This window comes from Prorops nasuta, unplaced genomic scaffold (genome assembly GCF_024137725.1).
Source record: "Prorops nasuta isolate Cenicafe-Biocafe unplaced genomic scaffold, Cenicafe_Pnas_1.2 PNAS00012, whole genome shotgun sequence".
NCBI lineage: Eukaryota > Metazoa > Arthropoda > Insecta > Hymenoptera > Bethylidae > Prorops > Prorops nasuta.
Genome location: NW_027116809.1, coordinates 6,747,360 through 6,769,310, shown reverse-complemented (window position 1 = coordinate 6,769,310; position 21,951 = coordinate 6,747,360). Strand labels below are relative to the sequence as shown.

Sequence of the window (21,951 nt, the reverse complement as noted above, 5' to 3'; positions counted from 1 at the left end):
ATCATTCAGCTTTAACTCGGTTTCATCCAGTCTTAACGCAATACTTCGTAAAATATCACTGTTTTCTTGCATTTCATTTTTAAGGTTCTCACGTACAGCATTCATATTATCCAGCAGAACACGCATATTCACAGCACATTTCTCATCAGTAGCATCAAATCCTAAATTTGAAATAATATTCCCCTTAGCATTAAATGCATTCATACGTTTATCAAATTTTAATGTTTCATCTTCAGTTTTGCGGAAATATTTTCTCACATTACTGGCAGTGGAAATACCTCCAAATTTATTTATCGACATTGTGAAGTAACACAATCAACTGGGAAATTATGGAAAGTGTAATCTCTTTTATAGGATAATACGTTCTTCATGAAGCTCCTCAATTATTGATTGTATCTCATTATGATGATTCATATGTCCTGCAGCAGATGATGCTATCAAAAGTCTCAAACTTTCAACTAATTCCTTCGGATCATTCCAATGTACATAGTTCACTGGTTTATCATTAACACACATATAACCGCTACCTTTTACAAGATTCTTTGGAGGAAATAATGGGCTAATTATTTTCTTCCATTTATGACCCTTATTCCCACGAAGCTTTCCCTCGCTACTGTAATCTGCTCTGTGTACATTAGTTTGAGAAAGAATATTCTTATATGTTTCTAAATCATCTTCAGTATAATCATGTGGCTCTTTCATGAAGATCAATTCAAATAGACCAATAGTACCCTGATAATACTCATCATCAATAATAATAAAATCTTTACGATTTACTTTAAAAGAACATTTTCCAAGTCTCATTTTGTTAAGTCTAGCATCTCGTTCAATTCCAAAATTATCATCAATTAAATCCTTATTATTACGCAGAAACATCTGTATACAGGGTGTAACCAGCCAAAGACCGAAAGATTTTGACCAGAGATTCTTGAGGCTATACTAAGTAGAAAAGTCCTATATTATAAGATCCGCAAAAGCATGATTGCTGAGATAAATCAGTTTGAAAGCGAGCAATCAGGGCTTTGATCGAACGGAAGAATTACTTTACTGTCGCTTTCGTTGACACCTCCCTTTCGAAAAACAAAAGAAGCTCGTACCTCTCCGCCGCTCCGTAATTCCGTACATGTACACACACACGCCCGCAACTACGCCGATTATTAATATTACCTCCTAACGTTCTACAATCCTGATCCAACCACCGTATGAAATTTATTTTTCGCCTAATATTATCAGAGTCCCTGTGATGTAATTATTGATTCTAAAATGCTAAACAAGTTAGTCAGATTCCAGCTGCAACAGCTTAGAAGATGACATAATCCTAATAAAAAATGTACAATTCCGCCGCGGAATGTCCAATGAAGTAAAGAAGACTTACATTTCCTTCATATGAAAAGCAATTTTTATCTACAGGGAAAGTTTTCCAATTCTGTCTTCGTTCGTCTGTCGCGTCAAGTAATGTTTCGTCGCTTTGTCTTGTCAGTCGTCACGTCAGTCATGTCAAATCGTCGTCGTCGTCCTTAGTCTATTATTTTAAAAGCTGTTCAAAATGTCTCCCCCCTGCTTCGATACAAGCTCGCGCTCGTCGCAGCAGTTCTGTCCATACGTTGTCCAGCGTACGTTCGTCTATGTTAGCAACCGCCACTTTTAAACGCTCGAGCGCTACTTCCAGCGAGCCAGGCTCCGTCACATAAACTTCATTTTTTAGGTGACCCCAAAAAAAGAAGTCCAGTGGTGTCAGATCTGGAGAGCGAGGGGGCCACCTCACAGGTCCTCGGTAAGCGATCCATCGATTTGGAAAATAATTTTCCAAAATCACAGAAACTGGCCGAGTATTATGAGGTGGGGCACCGTCCTGCTGAAACCACATTTTGGTCCGCAGGTCTAGCGGTACATCCTCAAGTAACTCAGGCAAATCTTCCGTGAGTAATCTCGCATATAACTCCCCATTCATTTTCTCTGGAAGGACGAACGGCCCGATCACATGAGTCCCTATTAACCCGGCCCAAACATTCAATTTCCACCTATGCTGGTAGTTTACCACACGTACGAAGTGTGGATTTTCCTCGGCGTAAGTGTGAGAGTTATGAAAATTGAATGTTCCGGCACGAGTAAATAGGGATTCATCCGTGAATAAAATTCGGCGATGAAAACCAGGATTGACTTCTGATTGTGTCAGAAGCCAACGACAAAAATTAACGCGTTGTGCGAAATCACCTTCCAACAGATCCTGAACGGGTGTGTGATGGTACGGATACAAATTCGCAGCCTTGAGAATTCGATGTACCGTCATATGCGAGATTTTAACTTCTCGAGCTATGCGGCGAGTGCTTGTTGTCGGGTCAGCTTCTACTAGATTCAGTACTTTTTCCGTCACACGTCTGTCACGTAAGTTGTGTCCACCTTTCTCCTGTCTTGGCAAAACATTACCCGTTTCTAAAACTCTACGATATGTGTCTGTAAACGTCGTACTGATTGGGTGTCGTCTATTTGGGTACCTTTCCCTGTAGATTCTCGCCGCCTCTGTCGCCACACCTCGAGCTTCTCCCAGGATGTACACCATTTGGCCGTATTCCTCATTCGTGAAATTCGGCATTTTTGACACAAAATTTGGCCACTAATTATATCCCGTGATATGCAGTTCACTTGCACTCTATCCGAAAGATGCGAAAGACTGATTGTTTATTACTATGACACGATTCGGAAGAAAAAACCTAAAGATACTTCATCTGTTTATTTTGAAAACATGTGAGTGGGTAAAATGCCGGATTTCACCAATGAAGAGTACGCAGAGATGATGCTGATGCTTTGAAAAGCTTGACGGGAGGCGGCGAAAATTTACAGGCAAAAGGTATCTAAATCGCAGAAATGTTGTCTAGTATTTTAGTATTAATAATTACATCACAGGGATTCTGTTAATATTAGGCGAAAAATAAATTTCATACGGTGCTTGGATCAGGATTGTAGAACGTTAGGAGGTAATATTAATAATCGGCGTAGTTGCGGGCGTGTGTGTGTACATGTACGGCATTACGGAGCGGCGGAGAGGTACGAGCTTCTTTTGTTTTTCGAAAGGGAGGTGTCAACGAAAGCGACAGTAAAGTAATTCTTCCGTTCGATCAAAGCCCTGATTGCTCGCTTTCAAACTGATTTATCTCAGCAATCATGCTTTTGCGGATCTTATAATATAGGACTTTTCTACTTAGTATAGCCTCAAGAATCTCTGGTCAAAATCTTTCGGTCTTTGGCTGGTTACACCCTGTATATTTACGTCCGATTGGTGCATATTCTGACAAAGAACTATTTAAATCTAAGGATCTTTGCCATGGTGATGATGGAGTTTCTGCTTGCATTGGTGATGGTATTGCTAAATCATTAATATCCTTTTCCACTTTCACTCCCTCCTCCTCCTCCTCCTCATCCCCATCCTCTTCCAGAGAAAGGTATAATGTTTCATTAGGTCGTGAATTTCCTTGCTCATCATCATCATCATCAGATGAAGGGATTAGAATTTTAATTCTAGAGTTGTCTGCGAAATATTTACGTTGTGGAGCCGATGAGAGATAAGTCTTTTTACGTTTCGATGGAATAATAAAAGAATTATCGCTTACAGTAGTCTTCTATAGCGGTTCCTTTTTATACTCATATTTCGGGGACACGAAGGTCATCTCATTATGTTCAGTGAGCTTCTTCAATGGCTCAACAATTGGTTTAAAAGTTTCATTTAAATTGGTTTCCATAATTTCTCTTCCTGATTTGAGTGCACGGTATTTTTCACGAATTACTTTACTTTTCGGGGCAATCTTCTTAAGCAGCATCTTTTCTTCCATTTTCCTACTTTCCATGTTTTCCACTTTCAAGCTGTATTCAATCAACGTTCAATCAACGTTCAATCCGCGTTCAATCTAGGTTCAATCCACGTTCAATCTTATTTCCACGTTTATACTAGGTTTATTCCACGTTTATTTGATGTGTATGTTTTGATGGACACTTAGCTCTAAACTGAACAATCTTAAGCAAACGGTATACTATTTAATCTTAGCATACTCATCGAAACCTTTCCGATATCTACCATTTTGAATTGTACTATCCTTGTCGATCACTGGAAATCCATAATCATGGTGTCAGCAGTTGGAACACAATTCATTGAATTTTTCAAATGACATATCCGTGTTTACATGATCGTTATATATATATATATATATATATATACAGTAAAACATACCAATCACAAATAAGATGAGAGCGTTTTCCCCTAGTAAGCTGTCCATTTAGCAGTCTGGAAAGGTTCCTGATGCATATAAAATGTGCTGCTGCTCCTTGATGCTCGAGAAGAAGAAGAAGATTAGCGTGTCTGGTCCTCTTGCATTTTGTTAATTGTAGAGGTGCTATGATTGTATTCTCATTCCTCTCAGTCTCTTCCACCATAGTAAAAATATTAATAGAGACATCATTATCTTCCTCAAATTTCGGAATCTGTTTTAATGTAGTCGGGAACGTTTATACTTCTAACGTCGAAAACAGTTGTAAAATGAGGATATGAAGATTTCCGTTGGGGATGAGTATTCGGTTTTGCCGGATAGAGTGCAGCCGTTACAGCCCATGCAAAACATGTATTATCATCACTTTGAATGTTTATCACAGCCTGTTTATTCTTAATAGATTCTGGAAGCTCGACTGCACAACCCATATGCAGCGGGTTATAATAATTTAAATTTATAATTAAATTCAGAATTTTTTCCAACGCCCATCCCCTATTACGCTCTTTAAACTCACTCAATTCTTTTAGAATTTTGTCTATTATATTTGTATTGTACCAATCACTAAAACTATCAGTTTTGTATAAAACTGCATTGCGGGTTGAGATATGTTTAATATCACTAATCTCTTTACAAATAAATTGGCCGTTAAAGATGCAATTTATCTTAACTGCGTTCACATTATTAAACACTTTTTCTGTGTAGGTCTGTACTAAGTCTTTTGCACCTGTTAGAAAATCACGTGGTTCTATATAATTATAATTTACAACCATTCCGCTACATATTCGAGATTTAAATGAAGACTCGAGATCTTTCCAAATAAGCTTTCTCGCTCCAATTGATTTCTTATTTTTTGCCGCATGCAGAAGTAGACGTTGGATAGTGGTTATTTCAGCCAGATTTTTGTGTACTGTATCGGGAGCTGCAGATCTATTAGCATCTCTTAAACTTCGAATATAATCACGACACTTGCGTACCCACTAATGATAATTATGCTGATTTCCTAAATCAGGACTCTTGAGAGCATGATTCAAACAATAACTCTTATCCTTAGCTGCTCTAAGTAGAAGACACCGTATTTGTGCAATTTCTGCAACATTTTTCTGCAGCGTGCCTATAGGTGCGTTGCGATTAGAGATTCTGAGTTTATGAATATATTCACGACACTCACGTACCCACTCGCGATATTCTTCTTGCGTTTTCAAAACTCTATTTCGTAGAAACATCTTTTGTTCTTTTCTTCGAGAGGACTAATCAGGAACTGAGGAAAAATGGGTGGGAAACTGAGCTCTTCAGATAAAGGATCTCTGAAACACTTCAGGGGGTAAGAGAACATTGAAGACAGGTAACGACATGTTAGAAAATAGATGCAAGCGTTTTTCAGTTATACATATATTCCAGATTTTTGCTCATACATATATTTCATATAATAGACATTTTTTAAGGCACATACACCTTCATGATTCAAACATGCTGGAAGATGTGAATTATGCAAGCTATCTTCTAAATCAAAATCCCCCCACATAAAAATATCTACATTAGTTATTTCTAAATTACAAATATCTTTTAACCAATTTGTATTTTCAATTCCTTTCACAAAAATTTCATCCTCATCATCATAAATATACTTCCTTATAATATCTTTATATTTATAGTAGGGTGAGTAGCCATCCGCCCAATTTAAGCCGTGATAATTTAGAAAGAACCAGCTAAAAAAAACATTATATTAAACAAAAATAATATATATTTTTTCTTTTTCATATACTTACTCTATCCGCTTTCGCTCCTCTTCACTTAGCCACGAATATGAATAGGGCGGTGTATATATAATATGGAACACTTTTTGTTCTTGTACAACAGCAAATTCTTTGATTATAAATGACTTATCCGTCAAACGGAATCCTTGAAAATCAACGTATGTTGGTGCCATTATGCCTACGTTTTTTATACTAAAATAATTCTATTTAAATATGCATGTTTCATGAAAATTTCTCCCTCTCTTCAAGCTAATTGTTCTTCATCCCTCCTACTATCCTCACCATAGGTCAAAACTATCTCCAACTATACGTAGCATAGGTCATAAATATTCTCTTGAGGACCAATGATGTTTCCGTTCTTCCAAGAGTGGCAGGTCAGTCATTTCCGCACCGTAGGACAAAAGTTTTGTCAACCCTTAAAGCATCTTAGAATTACCGCCCACTACCTGTAGCATAGGGCAGAAAATATTCTCTCTTAGAGCCAATGACGTTTCCGCTCTTCTAAAAGTAGTATAGGTATCTTCCTACCGTAGATTAAAAAAATTGTTGACACCTCCCTAACAGTGCTTAAAAGCTCCAAGAAATCGTAGGATAGGCATCAGTATTGCTTGAACGTTTGCTTCGTACGACAAATAATATTCCATTTTAAAAATGTCTTTACCGTTACATATTACACATATAATTGATTTTGACGGGTTTATGATAAACAGAAAGTTTGTGTATAAAGAAGTGGCAATTAAAAACTTAACTACGGGAATTACGAAATACAGTGCATTTCGTGTTCGTGAGCCGTATAAAAGTTTATCAATTAAGAACCAAAAAAGCGTAAATTTCGTTTTCAAAAATATTCACGGGATAAAATATTGCAACACAGGACATGAACATTTAATCAAGAAGATATTTACAAATTTGTGAATAGCATAAAATTGGATTGTGAATACCCCCTAGTAGCGTATAAAGGGGGACATGTAGAACGGGATGTTCTATATTACTTGGATATCCCAAATATAAATTTGGAACGGTTTGGTTGTCCAAAATTTGATAATTTGATAGCCACTATAAAACCTTGCAATACCCCGTATAAACTACACGTAAAAATGTTTACCGATCATACGAAAAAGCCTATACATTGTGTATATCAAGAGGTAAACGTTTTCGCACGATGGGTACAGCAACAAATAGATATGAGTATCAAATGTTAAACTTGCAATTTGTAAAATATTAACTGGATTTCGCTGTTTCAGATGATTGAATAAAATATATATTGATATAAGTTTAATTATTAGTTTAATTGTAAACATTTAATTTTATATATTTGTATAAATTTATGTATATTTGCTTCATTTTTGTATATCCGAACAATTATAAGTTTCTATCATTTATATAAATTTTATGAATATTTGTTTTATTATAAGTTTAATTGTAAAAACATTTTATACATTTGTATATATAAATAAATTCCATCTGGCAGACACATGCAACTCTTCTACTAATTGTTTCTTCTCCTCACTTCCCATGACTATTCCACTACGTATTATGTTTACACTAGCTCATCAATCACTGGTGGTAATATAAGTTTCTTTAGAGCATAATTCCAATCATTCTCTCTTTTCTTCTCATTGGTAGTCATGATATCCTCTTTTTGGTGCTCATTAGAGATATAATTTGCAACAATTTTCAATCTACCATACATATCTTTCCGTAATGCCTCAATTTTTCGATCCAATTTATTTTCAATATAATCGACTTTATCATTCAATTGATTAATTCTTTTACTAATATCATTAATTTTTTCATCAATTTCATCAATTTCACCAGTTTTTTTCAACAGAGTTGTAACTTTTTCCTCAAGGCGGTTACATTTTAGGTAATAGTGAGTTAGCTTTTCACTGTATTCAAACAATTCCCTCATTAAGCTATCACGTACTTTCATCGAATTACGTAACAGATAAGCCATATTCATAGCACTTGTCTGATCAGTAACATCACATTCTAAGTTTGAATTTATTTTCTTCTTGGCTTTAAATGCATTCCTTTTTTTATCAAACTTTAACGTATCATTGTCAATTTTGCGGGAATAATTTCTCACTTTACCTGTATTGAAACCAGATCCAAATTTATTTATCCACATAGTGAAGTAGCACGTTGAACTGAGAAAATCTTGAAACTGCATTTAGTTAAAAAAACCATGCAAAGTTATAATTCCATATCCGATGGAATGTTAATTCCTTGCATGATATCAGCAACTTATCACAATAGCTATCTATAATTTAACTAACGAGAAAAGGGGAGATTGCGGTATCCACCTAGCGGCAATTACTGGTACTATCAATAAAATTGAACTAGTTCACCCGTGTGTATAATTACGTAATATTAAAATACCATTAGCGCGAAAGAAGATTACGGAAGGCAGTCATATAGCGATGACTACTGGAACTAGCAATTAACTCAAGCTAATTTATCTGTGTAGCAGAGTCGGAAATAGTTAGGCTACGTAAGGTAACTAACCATCGACTTCGAAGGGTGAAAAAACTTTCCCTCAACTAGGGTTCCCGAAAGATAACTAACCAGCGGCACCATAGGGTGAAAAATACCCCCTCCCTAATCAAACTCGCTCCCACTATAAGACCTTCCAACTGTGACATAAGGTGAAAAATACCCCTCCCTAACCACACTCGGTCCCACTATAAGACCTTCCAATTGTTACATAGTGTGAAAAATACCCCTTCCCTCCCTAACCAAACTCGATCCCACTATAAGACCCTTTCCTTCCTCATCCCCACCACTACCGTACTAACAGAGTCTTATCCCCACCCATCCCCCTTCCACACCACAAAACAGCTTCCCCCACTCCCTGTCATCGGAACCGCATTGCTACACTACTCAAAATATTAATTTATTATTCTATTAAATAAAATACAAAATATTACAATGATGAATTCATATCATAGTTACACTTTTAACGGGATCCCTCAAGCCCTCTGTAGCCAACATTACGGAACGAAAAACGAGGAAGAATTGTCCAGCGCTATTTTTCAATCGATTTCAATGTTTTTGGGCTTGTTGAGATCGTTAGGACTCGCAGTTTGTCATAAATAAAGCCGTATTTTCCAAAAAACGTAAAAAAATAAAATTGTTTAAAAATTCGCATTAATAATATTTAAACGCAAAACAAATTGAAAAATCGGGCTTCTTTATGACGAGGTGTCAGACCTAACGATTACAACAAGCCCAAAAACATTGAAATCGGTTGAGAAATAGAGCCGTACCATTGTCCCGCGTTGCAGAGGTGGACGAAAAGCAAATATTTTTAGGAAGGAAGCTAGGCTTCCTCCCCTCTCGCAGCTCACGCTAACGTGTTCCCCCATTCCAACATCGAAATTTACAACGAAGCTTTCCTCTCATATTTACGCTATTCCCCTATCTGAATCTATACATATATAAATAACGCTAAAATAATGTTGAGAACATTTCATTTCGTCGATATAATGAAATTGCTAAAAATGCAATTATCATTTTGAAATAAAATTGTAGAAAAGGAGATTTCGTAATGCTTGAAATATAAGACATACGGCAAAACGCGGGACAATGGTACAGTTGTATTTTTCAACAGAATTTGATGAGACTAGTAATAATTAAAGCCATTCTTCATGTAGATTGTCCTAAAGAGCTCGCATTTTCGATAAAGCTTATAGTTTTTCAGCTATGAACGATTGAAGTTGCACGGCGCACAAATACACATTTCTTCTCTCGCGTAGATCAGCTGTTGTGCACGTCCATCTTCAATCGTTCATAACTGGAAAACTATAAGCTTTATCGAAAATGCGAGCTCTTTAAGACAATCTACATGAAGAATGACTTTAGTTATGACTAGTCTCATCAAATTTTATTGAGAAATACGCCTGTACCATTGTCCCGCGTTTTGCCGAATTTCAGATCTTCAAGCGTCACTCACTCGTTCATTCTGCTATTTATTCCGAGCAAAGTAAAAATGCATCAACAACATGGGTGGCATCATTGAATAGAGCGTGAAAAGGGGAGACGCTTTTATAATATTTTCATAATTTTGCAATGTTTCTTTTGGTCATTATAATGCATACTGTAACAAGATGCGCACTCGGAGTAAATAAAGTTGGCTTCCCCTCTCCCCTCTGCAGCTTGTTGCCTTGTCCAGCGTATGTAAACGAGCATAGTAGGCCTACATACATACGGGTGCGACTGTGTTAGTGACTCGTGGAGTGTGTACTGTAAACAAACACACATAGCGTTTACCATGTATGTACGTGGGTCTTATTTTCAATAGCGAAATTGCCCTTCTATAAATTTATTGCTTGCACCTTCTACGACAAGCTTCATAAGATTAAGAAATACTCATAGCAGCATGTATATTATCGAGAGCTTCTAATGTAATTTTTCAATGTGCAATCGTACTTTTATTTGGTCCGGAATAAATAGCAGAATCAACGAGTCAGTGACGCTTGAAGATCTGAACTTACGGCAAAACGCGGCACAATGATACAGGCGTATTTCTCAACCGATTTCAATGTTTTTGGGCTGGTTGGAATTGCTAGGTCTGGCATCTCTTCATGAAGAAGCCCGATTTTTCGATTTGTTTTGCGCTTAAATATTATAAATGCAAATTTTTAAACAATTTTATTTTTTTTACGATTTTTGGAAAATACGGCTTTTTATGACAAAGAGCGAGTCCTAACGATTCCAACAAGCCCAAAAACATTGAAATCGGTTGAAAAATAGCGCTAGACAATTCTCCTTCGTTTGTCGTTCCGTAATGTTGGCTACAGAGGGCTTGAGGGATCCCGTTAAAGGCTTTTAACATATGCGACATGAATTCCTGCCACTGTGGGGAAGGCACAATTTTAACCAGAATCAGTGCAACGGCACACAGACTTTACTTATAAAGAGCGCCAGGCTCATAAACCTTATATATGAGCTAGTCTGAGGCTTGCTGGCTTGAGACTTTTCAAGGACGTGGCACGCTGCGAAATTAAAGTGGATTCTCTTGGAAAATTACTAGTACACAATAATAAAAATTAAAATAAAAATTATATTTTTGTAACTGCTCTGTCTCTCAATTTACAAGTATAAAGTTAAGATAACTATACAATTATACATGGGATTTCTCCCCAACTCTACCGTTAACTTATAAAGACAAGAGCAATAAGATGATAATCATTTACAAGAAAATAATCATATTTATAAATAAGAAATAAAAGAGTGGATATTAGATAATACTGAGGAGTTGGATCAATCGTATGACTCTCAGTCCAGGCATGAGCAAGTCCAACTGGACAAAAGACCCTTTTCAAGTTTATCCAACGCTAGCCCTTCAAGAACCTAATTACTTGCTGCACTATCCCTGTAGGAAATATAAGGCACAAGCAAAGAGGTGACACCAGGTCAAGTAAGGCGTAGCCAAGTCCATCCATATTTAAATCAGTACCAGAAACTTTAATTGGCTAGGCTGGTCCAACGGAGTCTCTAAAACTCCTTTCTTAATGTGCGTATGCACCAAATTCATTAACCTTATGTTAACCACAATATAATTTCAACACCCAGCCAGGAGATATTTGATTGAAAAGAAGTTTATGTACAAGTATATAAGTAAACAAGAAAAATAAAAGTATATATACATATATATATATATATATATATATATATATATATGGCATTAAAGCCTAAATCCTGTCATCGTACAGGCTATGGAATTTATAATCCAACTCATCTCAATGATAGTTCACTTTCCTTATTGGAAATACTAGACTATATGAGTGAAAAGGGGAAAAGCTCTGTATCTGTCTTATGTGATTGGAGTTGGATTCAATAGTACTCCCTACGTACACCTGCTACACCCCACCAAGCCTGGAGCCACCAAGATAGTCGCAAAGGAATATTAATAATTAAACGTTGAGTCCTACTATCGGTACTCAACGCTTACCTTCATGCAATAAACAATATAGCAAAGTATAAGCCTGGCATGCACAGCAGAGTCAATTGATAGGTTAGGATTAATGGATGGAGTTGAAGTCCCAATGAACCTCCTGACAGTTCCCAATTTCCTGTCTAACCTCCTTCCTTCCTTCTTGGTATATCAAATCCAGTTTCGTAGTCCACTTACATGGGTAACTTAACCAGATCGAAGCCTTCCTTGGATTTTTTTCACAATTCGTCCTGCCTTGATGACTGGTAAAAGCGGTGTCTCTGCACCAAACCTCTCTCTCGCCCAGGCGGTCGTAGCAGCTGTGCGCGCGGGCGCAGCGCCGCCACCCGGGATCGAGAGAAACCTTGTTTGCGCGCGGTGTTTAAAAATCAAAAATAATTCATGTAGCAAGGCAAAAGAATTTGCCTTGTTACACATAGTATTCACAATAACTGTTTGAATTATATTTCCAAAATTTTATACCCAAAATCACCTTAAAGCCTTTCGCTTTCAAGAATATGCTTCTAAATTTACCTCTAAATCCACCTTTTTTTAGGTGTTACTCTCACTATCAATTTTCATTTTAGCTCTTTCTCTGGTAAACTAGTGCCATTTATTTATTCTTTTGATTAATATAAACTGTAAAATATATACCAGTTAATACAATGGAAGCCTATGTATTAAAGTGTACTGCTTTCAGTTTCCTGAAGTTACACATTGTATGCTCTATTGCATGTGAAATATTGAAATAATGAATTCCTTTCATATTTACACATCTACAAGATTTTATTATAATTTTCATCAACTATGTGAGTTCTAAATCCAAAATTGTATGCCCTAAATCACTTGAAAATCCTTCCCTCTCAAGGATTTTCTTATGAATTGACTCATTTTTCCACCTTTTTCTTAGCTGTCACTGTCAATATCAACTTTGCATTATGGCACTTTCTCCAGCACATTAGTGCCATTTATATTTTCCTTTCATTAATTTAAACTAGGAAATACACCAACTCCTGCAATGGATGCCTCTCTTCTTTAGATATATAGTTTTCTGCTTCCTAAATTTATTCACTGTATGCCCCATCACCCGTAAATTATTGCAATCATGGATTCTTTTCATATTTACAGATCCACATGATTTTGTTATAATTTTCATCAACTATGTGATTTTTAATTCCAAAATTGTATACCCAAAATCATTTAAAGCCCTTCATTTTTAAGGATTGGCTTGGAAATTCATCCCTTTTTCTTAACTATTACTCCCAATATCAACTATGAATCACGGCTCTTTTTCAAGCAAACTAGTGCCATTTGTATTTTCTTTTCATCAATATAAACTAGAAAATACACAAATTAATGCAATGGAAGCCTCTATTTTAGATATACTGCTTTCATTTTCCCAAATTTATTCATTGTATTATGTATCGCATGGAAAATATTAAAATGATGACTTCATTTCATTGTTTCACTTCTAGATGATGTTTTCATTATACTTATTATTTAATTGACTTATATATTTCAAAAAGTTTATGCCCAAAATCACCTGCAAGCCTTTCATTATCAAGAATTGGCCTCCAAATTTGTTAATTTCTCCACCTTTTCCTTAGATTTAACTCTCACCATTAACTTTGCATTATGGCTCTTACTATGGCAAACTGATATCATTTCTGATTTCTTATATTTAATATTAGAGCTCAAGCCTGCACAATGACACAATAAACACGTTATTATAATTCAATCTGAAATAAAATCTCACTAAGTTCCAAAAAATATATTATATATTATATTATAAAACTCAATGTTATACTTATAAGAAATTAAATAATTTTTTTGCAGATAATAATAATTTTTTTCTACTCTGATTAGGGAAACGTAGATAAATATTTGGTTTTAATACTTTTTTTAAATTATATTTGAATATTAAGTAACGATTAGCAAATATTCATCTACTTTTCTTTAATCGTAGAAATAAGAAAGTTTTATTGTCTCCTGGATAATTGTTTGTATATATGATATAACATATCGGACAGTTAAATTCCACATCATTTTAAAGAAAAAACAGTTAAACATACATTTTGTTAATGATTTCAACACCTGGAAGTTTAGCATATGATTTTCAAATACCTTAACGGTTTCTTGCAATTAATATGTTCCTGATAATCACTGATGCACAATAAATGTTGAAGGTATACATCTTCTTCGCACATTGTTGAAAATATGTAAATATTAATTTTACTTCATCCAGTCAGCTCTATCCTCAACAATTCAAATAGAAATATTGTATCTTAATTTATCTGAAAAAGAAATTTCACAAAGTACCACAAAGTATACTAACATCCTGTATTATAAAATATAATGTTATACTTATCTAATAATTGTCAACTCCTTAAGTCATTATTATTCGAATATATTAGTCATTTTAAAAATTAAACTCATTCACTAACATAATAATGAACATTCTCACTGCATTAAATATATATAACCTTACATTACTATTGACAGTTAATAAGTCGCCGGATTAGTTATATCGATTACATCGATTTATTTGCAAGTTCACAACTATAGTTCGTCGTTGAGTATAGTTTGTTGGAGATATAGTTTGTTGGAAGCGATGTGAAAATGACGTCACTTTCCTTAGCGGCCAACTTCAGTCCGAGACATATAGAATCAGCCCGGGACATACATAGCGACCAACTTCAGCCCGAGACATACAGAACTTCGGAAGAAAGAACGGAGAAGAATTTCAACTTCGGCATATATATAGCTAACAGAGTATGAGATCTCTGGATTGTGTGAACCGATTTTAATGCTTATGGGCTCAAATGAAAGGTTTTTCAAAACCATTTTAAGTAAAGCTTTACTTAAATCATGACAATTGATCATTCATAAAAATAAATCGGTTTGAAAATTGCGACGGCAAAACTTGCTATATAAGTTACACGGTAGTGCTCGGCGGTATACATAGACATGTCATTATCTACTTTTATATGTACTTGCCGTCGCGACACTACCGTGTCTATTGATAAATTTCAAATAATAAATTCTTACAGGAGACCAACATATTTGGACACGAGAAGAAATTTTACTATTGATTGTCATATCAGAAATATGATGATAAATTCAATTCTCCTAAGTTTTCAAAAAAAGAATATTGGAAAATTATTTCCAACGAATTATCACTCAAATGATTTAATATATCTTGGACAAAATGTTGCACAATATTCAACACTTTAAAAAGGACCTATAAGGGAGTTGTTCATAATAAGAAATCATGAAACGACAGAAAAACTTGGGAATTTTATGAGGTTCGTATATGCAATATTTAAATTTTTAAAATAATTATATTGAACATATATATGAGATAATTTATTCAAACTTATTGTATTTGTAGATCATGCATCAGATCTTTTTTAAAAAACCAATAATCAGTCCATTAGCAGTAGCAGGAACAAGTATGGAGAAAAATTATAACGATAATGTTAAAAAGAATGATGAAAATATTCCGCCAGGAAGAGGCAACAACTTATATTTAAATTTTGTATCTGATATTTGCAAATGAATGTTACATTAATATCTGATTTTTATTTTTATTTAGCAAAAAGGATTAAATAAGGGAATTTAGAGTTCTTTAATTATTTAAAAGAGACTTTAAAACAAAGAGCGAAGAGAGAAGAAAATAAAGAGATGCGACACAAAGAAAGGCTAGAAGTGTTAAACAATATAGGAAAGATTATGGATGATTTTTTAAAGAAATAAAAAATTATTCTTATTAGCACAGCTACAGCAATTATTAATTGCTACAGAAATGCATTAAATAATTTTATACGAAAGAATGTGTTATTTAGTGGAAATCAGAGATTTTTCACAAAATTAAAAATTTTAACCTGCAGGCGGCCGGAAGTGTCGATCGGCACACTTCAAGGTTAAGCCTTTATGTCAGGTCTATTGGGAAATTTTTCTACAGAAAAATAATTCAAGTATGACTTATGCACGCTCACCAAAATGCCGGCCGCCTACAGGTTAATATATCTAGCTAAAATTAATCTTTTATAGCTGTTTGGTTTAATATTATTAGTTGATTACGATGAAAAAAATTATGAAATGGAAACTATATATTGGAAAATAAATCAAATTCAAAGCCAATTTAAATAGTGCCGTTTAAAAAATTGTGATAATCTTAAAGATGTGATTAAAAATAGTTACTTAAGCCGAGGCATAAGCGGCGAAAAAAAGACAAATAGCAGCATTATAGAGTACTGAAGCTCAGCAGCTGGCGCCGCCACGCAATAGAAATTAAAAACAATTTGCCATGCATTATTTAATTATGTATACGTATGCGAGGCGCTGGGCCCTCTCTCCAGTCCACGCATACAATTATAAAGAATGAAAAGCCAATTCAATTCAACTGGATGATACTGGTTAAATTTCGGCGAATTTCGGCCCTGAGAGGGGGACAGCGATATAAGATTAGACTCTCTCTCTCTCTCTCTCTCTCTCTCTCTCTCTCTCTCTCTCTCTCTCTCTCTCTCTCGCTCAATTTCGGAAGAGGAATGAATAGGTGGGATTGGGTGCAAGGTAATGAAAAAACAAATCTAAAGAGGGGGGAGTAAAAAAAGAGTTATTAGAAATACTTTACTGATTTTCTAATAAAAAGCTTTTTTAAGCTTTCAACCGCTTGTTGTGTTTTAGGCTTAACTAAGTAACTTTGTTTTACTCTAGTTACTTCAATATCTCTTTCATCTCGTGACCTTTCGAGGACGGTTTTAATATATCTATGTCTAATGACAAAAGTTGCTCTTTCAGACAGAAACCGTTTCTTGAGATTTATTGTCCTGGCGCTACCTTCTGAGTCGTACTCTTCATCGACTGAGGATGGAAAATCACTATAACATGAGCTCTGTGGTGCAATTGAACTCTCATCATCCTTTTGTGCCAATGATAACTTTGGCTTAATAGCCAGCGGTTCTTCCAAATTTTGGGAATAGACATGAGCTGATTTATTCAATACTCTTTTAACTAATAAGGAATGTCCTTGTTCGACCTGGATTTCTTTCAAATATTTAATGACTTCAACTCCAACTGGTGAGTCATTTTCAGAAATTGGTTGTTCTTCCTCTATCTCGATCAGAAGAGGTTCAAGTTCCATGAGTTCACCATCATCAATAATTGAAAATGGGACGTCATATTCTAAGTAACCAATATCTAGTAATATATCTCTGACATCGTTGTGAGTTAGTTCAGAGTAAGATTCGCCATACAGATCACGATACTTAGGTTTTTGAAGTGTTCTATCAATAATTGATCTGTCAATTTTAATGACTTTCTGGAATTGCTCGACTTCACATTCTTCAAAACTAATTTCATCTGATATAAACATTTCTGTATCACAAAATTTATTGTATTCTAATTCAATGTCATAATTATATGTTACTAGCAAATATTTTCGTAAAAAGATTTTTGTTTCTTGCTCTTCGTATAAAACCATTAGTGGGAATAGATCACCTGATTCATAAATTAGTTTCGCAATTCGTTTTACGGCTCTTAAATTATCGTCGAGTTCCATTTCGTCAAAGATCTTATTTAATTGTTCGGTTGTCATATTTGTTATTTGAGGCTGAGGGTTCAATACCATCTGATTTGAGAGTCTGTTGAATTTTCAACGGTAGGATTGACATAAACACATAAAGTGAATATGGTGTGCTGATATCAGGACCACAAAAATCGGATTAGAAATACATAAGCAAGAAGAATTTCGCGAAGGCGAATGGGTGAACTGAGGAAAAAGGGAACTATCGAGATCACAGGAAAGACAGAAGAGATCTTGTAGAAAAGGAAATGGCATATTGAAGACAATAAGAAATTGCACCCCAAAAGGAAGTCAATAAATATATTATACTAAGTTCAATTGAATGAAATGCTTATTAAATTGATAAACCTACTCTTTAAATCCGAATAAGTGAATATTCACTTATTTAATTGATTAAACAATTTTTCAATTTTGAATAAGTGAAAATTGCAAGAAGCAAGACATTGAGCATGCGCGCGCTGTCTTGGAGAAATAATGGCGACTCACATCGCATTTGTCCTATCACAATATTCATATTAATGAATCTATAATACATTATTACCGATACCGCTTCTAACATTGTTTGCAATATTATTTACAAAACTAGAAATAATTACTAAAACGCAAAAAAAAATTGGATTAACTAATTTATATTTTTATCATAATTATCGAAAAAAAATGTACTAGTTAATTTTACTGCATTGCTTCTTTTTTGCGATGAGACTTGAAACAGTAATCAATTGTAATCGTATTATAAGCTGTAGGACATTTTGTAAAAAATAAAATTCATATGAGACAAATCATAGGTTAGCCGAGTGAATTAAATGTCGGACATGTGAACTCAAGATTACAATGGTTGCAGATTCAGGTTCCATTACAGAAATAAATTTTTATGTGGTAAAATTAACTAAAGCCGAAATCAGACGATGCTTTTTCTCGTGTTGGATTGCTTGCTGAATTGAAATATAGTTTGCTAATTGGTTATAATAATGCAAATATCCAATCAGCAGTCATCTTTCTATATAAATGCAGTAAACAATCCAGTACGAAAAAAAAATCGTCTGATTTCGGCTTAATAAATGTTATTCAATAATTATAGTAGACAAATATAAGAATAAAATAAATTAATTACTTAATTTCAAAATTTTACAAATTATTTCTTGTATCGATTGCAAGATTCAATTATTGAATAAGTGATGAGCTTATAATAACTGAAGTTTCACTTATTGAGATTTAGGTAGTTATAGTACCTTTTTACTTGTGGTTTTTGAATGTCGCTAAATCAACAGCCCCGATCTAAAAAGTAATGTGTGTGTGTGTGTGTGTGTGTATATATTTTTTTTAAGCAAGAAGGGGAAATGCTTTACGCATCATCCTATTTTTTACTTTGGTGTCATTTAGGAGTATGTGGGACTCCTTCATCTTAAATTTAAGAGTAAGTATACCCACTAAAACCCCCTCCTGTAATAATATATGCAACCTATATTCAGAATAAATGTTCAAACCTTTGGTGCATTATTTATATATTTCATAAGGAGCAAGTATGTTTCCTCAAAGTGATGGAAAATGCGACAATTTGTTACACCTGATGATTTCTACGAAATGTGTTCGCATTAAAGAAACGTTTTTAGAGAAGCGCATATTGCTGGGATCTGACTTCAATGCTAGAGTAGTTGCAAATGCTGCGGCATAAATGCCACAGCTATAAGCATCAGGCTGCAAATCGACCATCGGATAAATGAAATCAGATTTTGTAACCGATGGAAAACGCAGGGTGATATATTTCTTTTCTGGTAGAGTAAGCTTTTCATAATTACTATTTGGTAAACTTTCATATACAAAAAGCTTACTTCCATTATAAAAAATACACCGCCAGTGATTCGAGCAATTCCCGCCAATAATTGCAATGCATTTTGAGCTCTTGTAGGGAAGAACTTCAGTTGGATATGCAATATATAATACACTTTGTGTATCAAAATCTGTCATTTCTCTAATTACACGTAGAAATCTATCCAACGATTTATCATTTATCTGATTCTGAACAGGTAAGACATTATTTGTAATATCAACAAGAGAAGCATTGGCTTCATCAAGAAAACGTCTATATTTCTTTTGTTGAGGAATAGCATTCTCTTTACCAATTGTATCGCTGGAAAGGATAACGATTGAATTTTCTTTCAAATCTTCAATCATTTTCCTGTTTTCGGTGACTTTGCACTGTTGCTCCGTTAAATGTTTGCGCATTTTTACTTTTTTTGTGCTTCCAAGATGTACAGCGGTTTACATATTGGCATATTTCTTATGAACCTGCCATCAAGAATTTCGGGAAGCAAACATTGCTCATAAAAACGTACGAGTTTCGGCTTCATTTTGTTTTCCCAAAATTCATCATCTCGGTTTACACAAACAGTAATCATGCTTTTTGGTGTCCAGACAGAGTACATGCAATATTTTCGTTGCGTAATGTGCAGCTGTCCTTGAACCTGGTAATAATGATAATGATTAATATTCATACCATTACCAATACTATGCTTATCGAAAATTTTCCTTAAATTAGAAATCTTTTCAATGGCTTCCTCCGCTGGGAACTCTTCATCCGATATTGGACATTTTATTTCTACTAATCCATCTTCGTCTATAAGTCCATCAGGGGATGCACCAAGAAAAGGAAATTCTCTATCGATAAATAATCCACATTTTTCTATTGGCTTATTTAATATTTCGGATAAGTATTTCCTTGCTTTTACTTCATTGTGTCGACCAAATGACATGGCGGCGTTGTCGAATGACCGGGGATATACAATATCTTTTACTACGTTAGCACAAGATGTTGTATCTCGCATGCAGCATATTCTTCCGAAATTCGACGCCGTCAACATGCTCTTTCTTATTCCTATCCACAATTCGGTATTAGCCTGATCTCTAGTATCGCGTTCGATTTCTGCAGCATTCAATAGATTTTCTTTCAATTTATCATAATGATGCCGACGAATGCTCTCTAGTTCTTCTCCTTCTATATCAGGCTGTTGTGAATTCATTCCATAAAACTTATTAGACTTTGCTTCCGTTGTAGTTTCATGGTCTGATTCAATAAAACGTTTAGCGCGATAAGTTCTATTTCGAATGACTTTTGCTTGACGTCTTTGTTCCATTTTCGAAATAATAGAAGACGTTCCTTTCTCGATTCCCTTGCAATACTCTGATGAGACTTGCTGGGTATTATATTGTAAAACAGCAGCGCTTACTCGAGCATTGTAGGAGCCTGGAGCACCGTAGTTTATACGTTTACCCGCAATCTGCTTACAAATTATTGAATTAAACGGTGGGTAGGAAAATGAATTAAAAACGCAAACTTCACATTGGTCAAAAGCCGGTATTGCAGATTACCGACCGAATCATCCGAATTACCTAAATTTGAGTAGCTAGCAAGGTTGCCAAGTATAGTACTTTCGGTACTACCGTAGTACCCAAAAGCGACATATCCTATGGCGTAGTACTATTTTGGGTACTACGCTATAGTCGCTGCTGATACTACTGGTCGGCGGAAATATGTCAGAGGGTAGAGACTGTAGAGGGGCCGCAATATAGATATTTCTAATTACTATATGAAAAATGGCAGCATATAATATGTCAAAATACATAATGCATGGTCCGTGACCCAAGACAACTGTTAGTATTATTGTATCGTACATACCACAAGTTATAAAATAATATAAAGAAATAAAAGCTTTGTTTTTTTTCGAAGAACTTTCATGAACTAGTGTAGTTAGTGTAGAAAGTATACATTATGGCGTTCTTTTTAGAGGATATGACGTCAGGGTCCGCTATACCCAACTGTTTCTTTTCGAAGTTCAGAAGACTTCGTACAAACTGTGCAATTTAGTTCTCTACACTACTTGACCTAGGTCTAGAATAAGTGTAGCAGTTCAGTGCAAAATGTGTGCTTAAATTTTGAGAATTTAGACTGATAACTCTGTGTTTGGTGAGTAAATATATATAGCCTTTAACAAACTTTAAATTTTTATATAAAGTATGTACATTATTTAAAATTAAATAAATATATAATTATAATATTTGCTAGCAATATATATATGATTTATTTATAGAATATTTCTGTATTATTTTATAGTTGAAATAAATCTGTTGCAAAATGAACGGGACTATTCGAAATCAACAATTACCATTTATAAGAAGAAATGAAGAAGGAAATTTAATAATAGAAGATGGATTTGTAACGTGTGTTTTGGAAGGTTAGCAACAAATATTTATAAATATTAAAGCAAGTTTTTCACAGTGAAATCAATATTTAAAATGCTTTTTGTATTCGACAGATGGAGAAGAATGTCAAGTAAAATTGGATGAAATAGATTTTAATTTTGATAGTATGCAGCTGGTTGTTAATGATAAGACTGTACTTATATCGTTGAACGAAAA

The 21,951-nt window shown here is 34.6% G+C and overlaps 1 protein-coding gene across 1 annotated transcript; it reads right to left on the bottom strand.

Annotated features, from left to right (window-relative positions):
- Window positions 1–1,525: 1,525 nt before the first annotated feature.
- Window positions 1,526–2,593, bottom strand: LOC136777886 (histone-lysine N-methyltransferase SETMAR-like). The gene has a single exon (XM_066734466.1). The coding sequence runs from the start codon at window positions 2,591–2,593 to the stop codon at window positions 1,526–1,528; it is 1,068 nt and encodes a 355-aa protein (XP_066590563.1).
- Window positions 2,594–21,951: the final 19,358 nt, after the last annotated feature.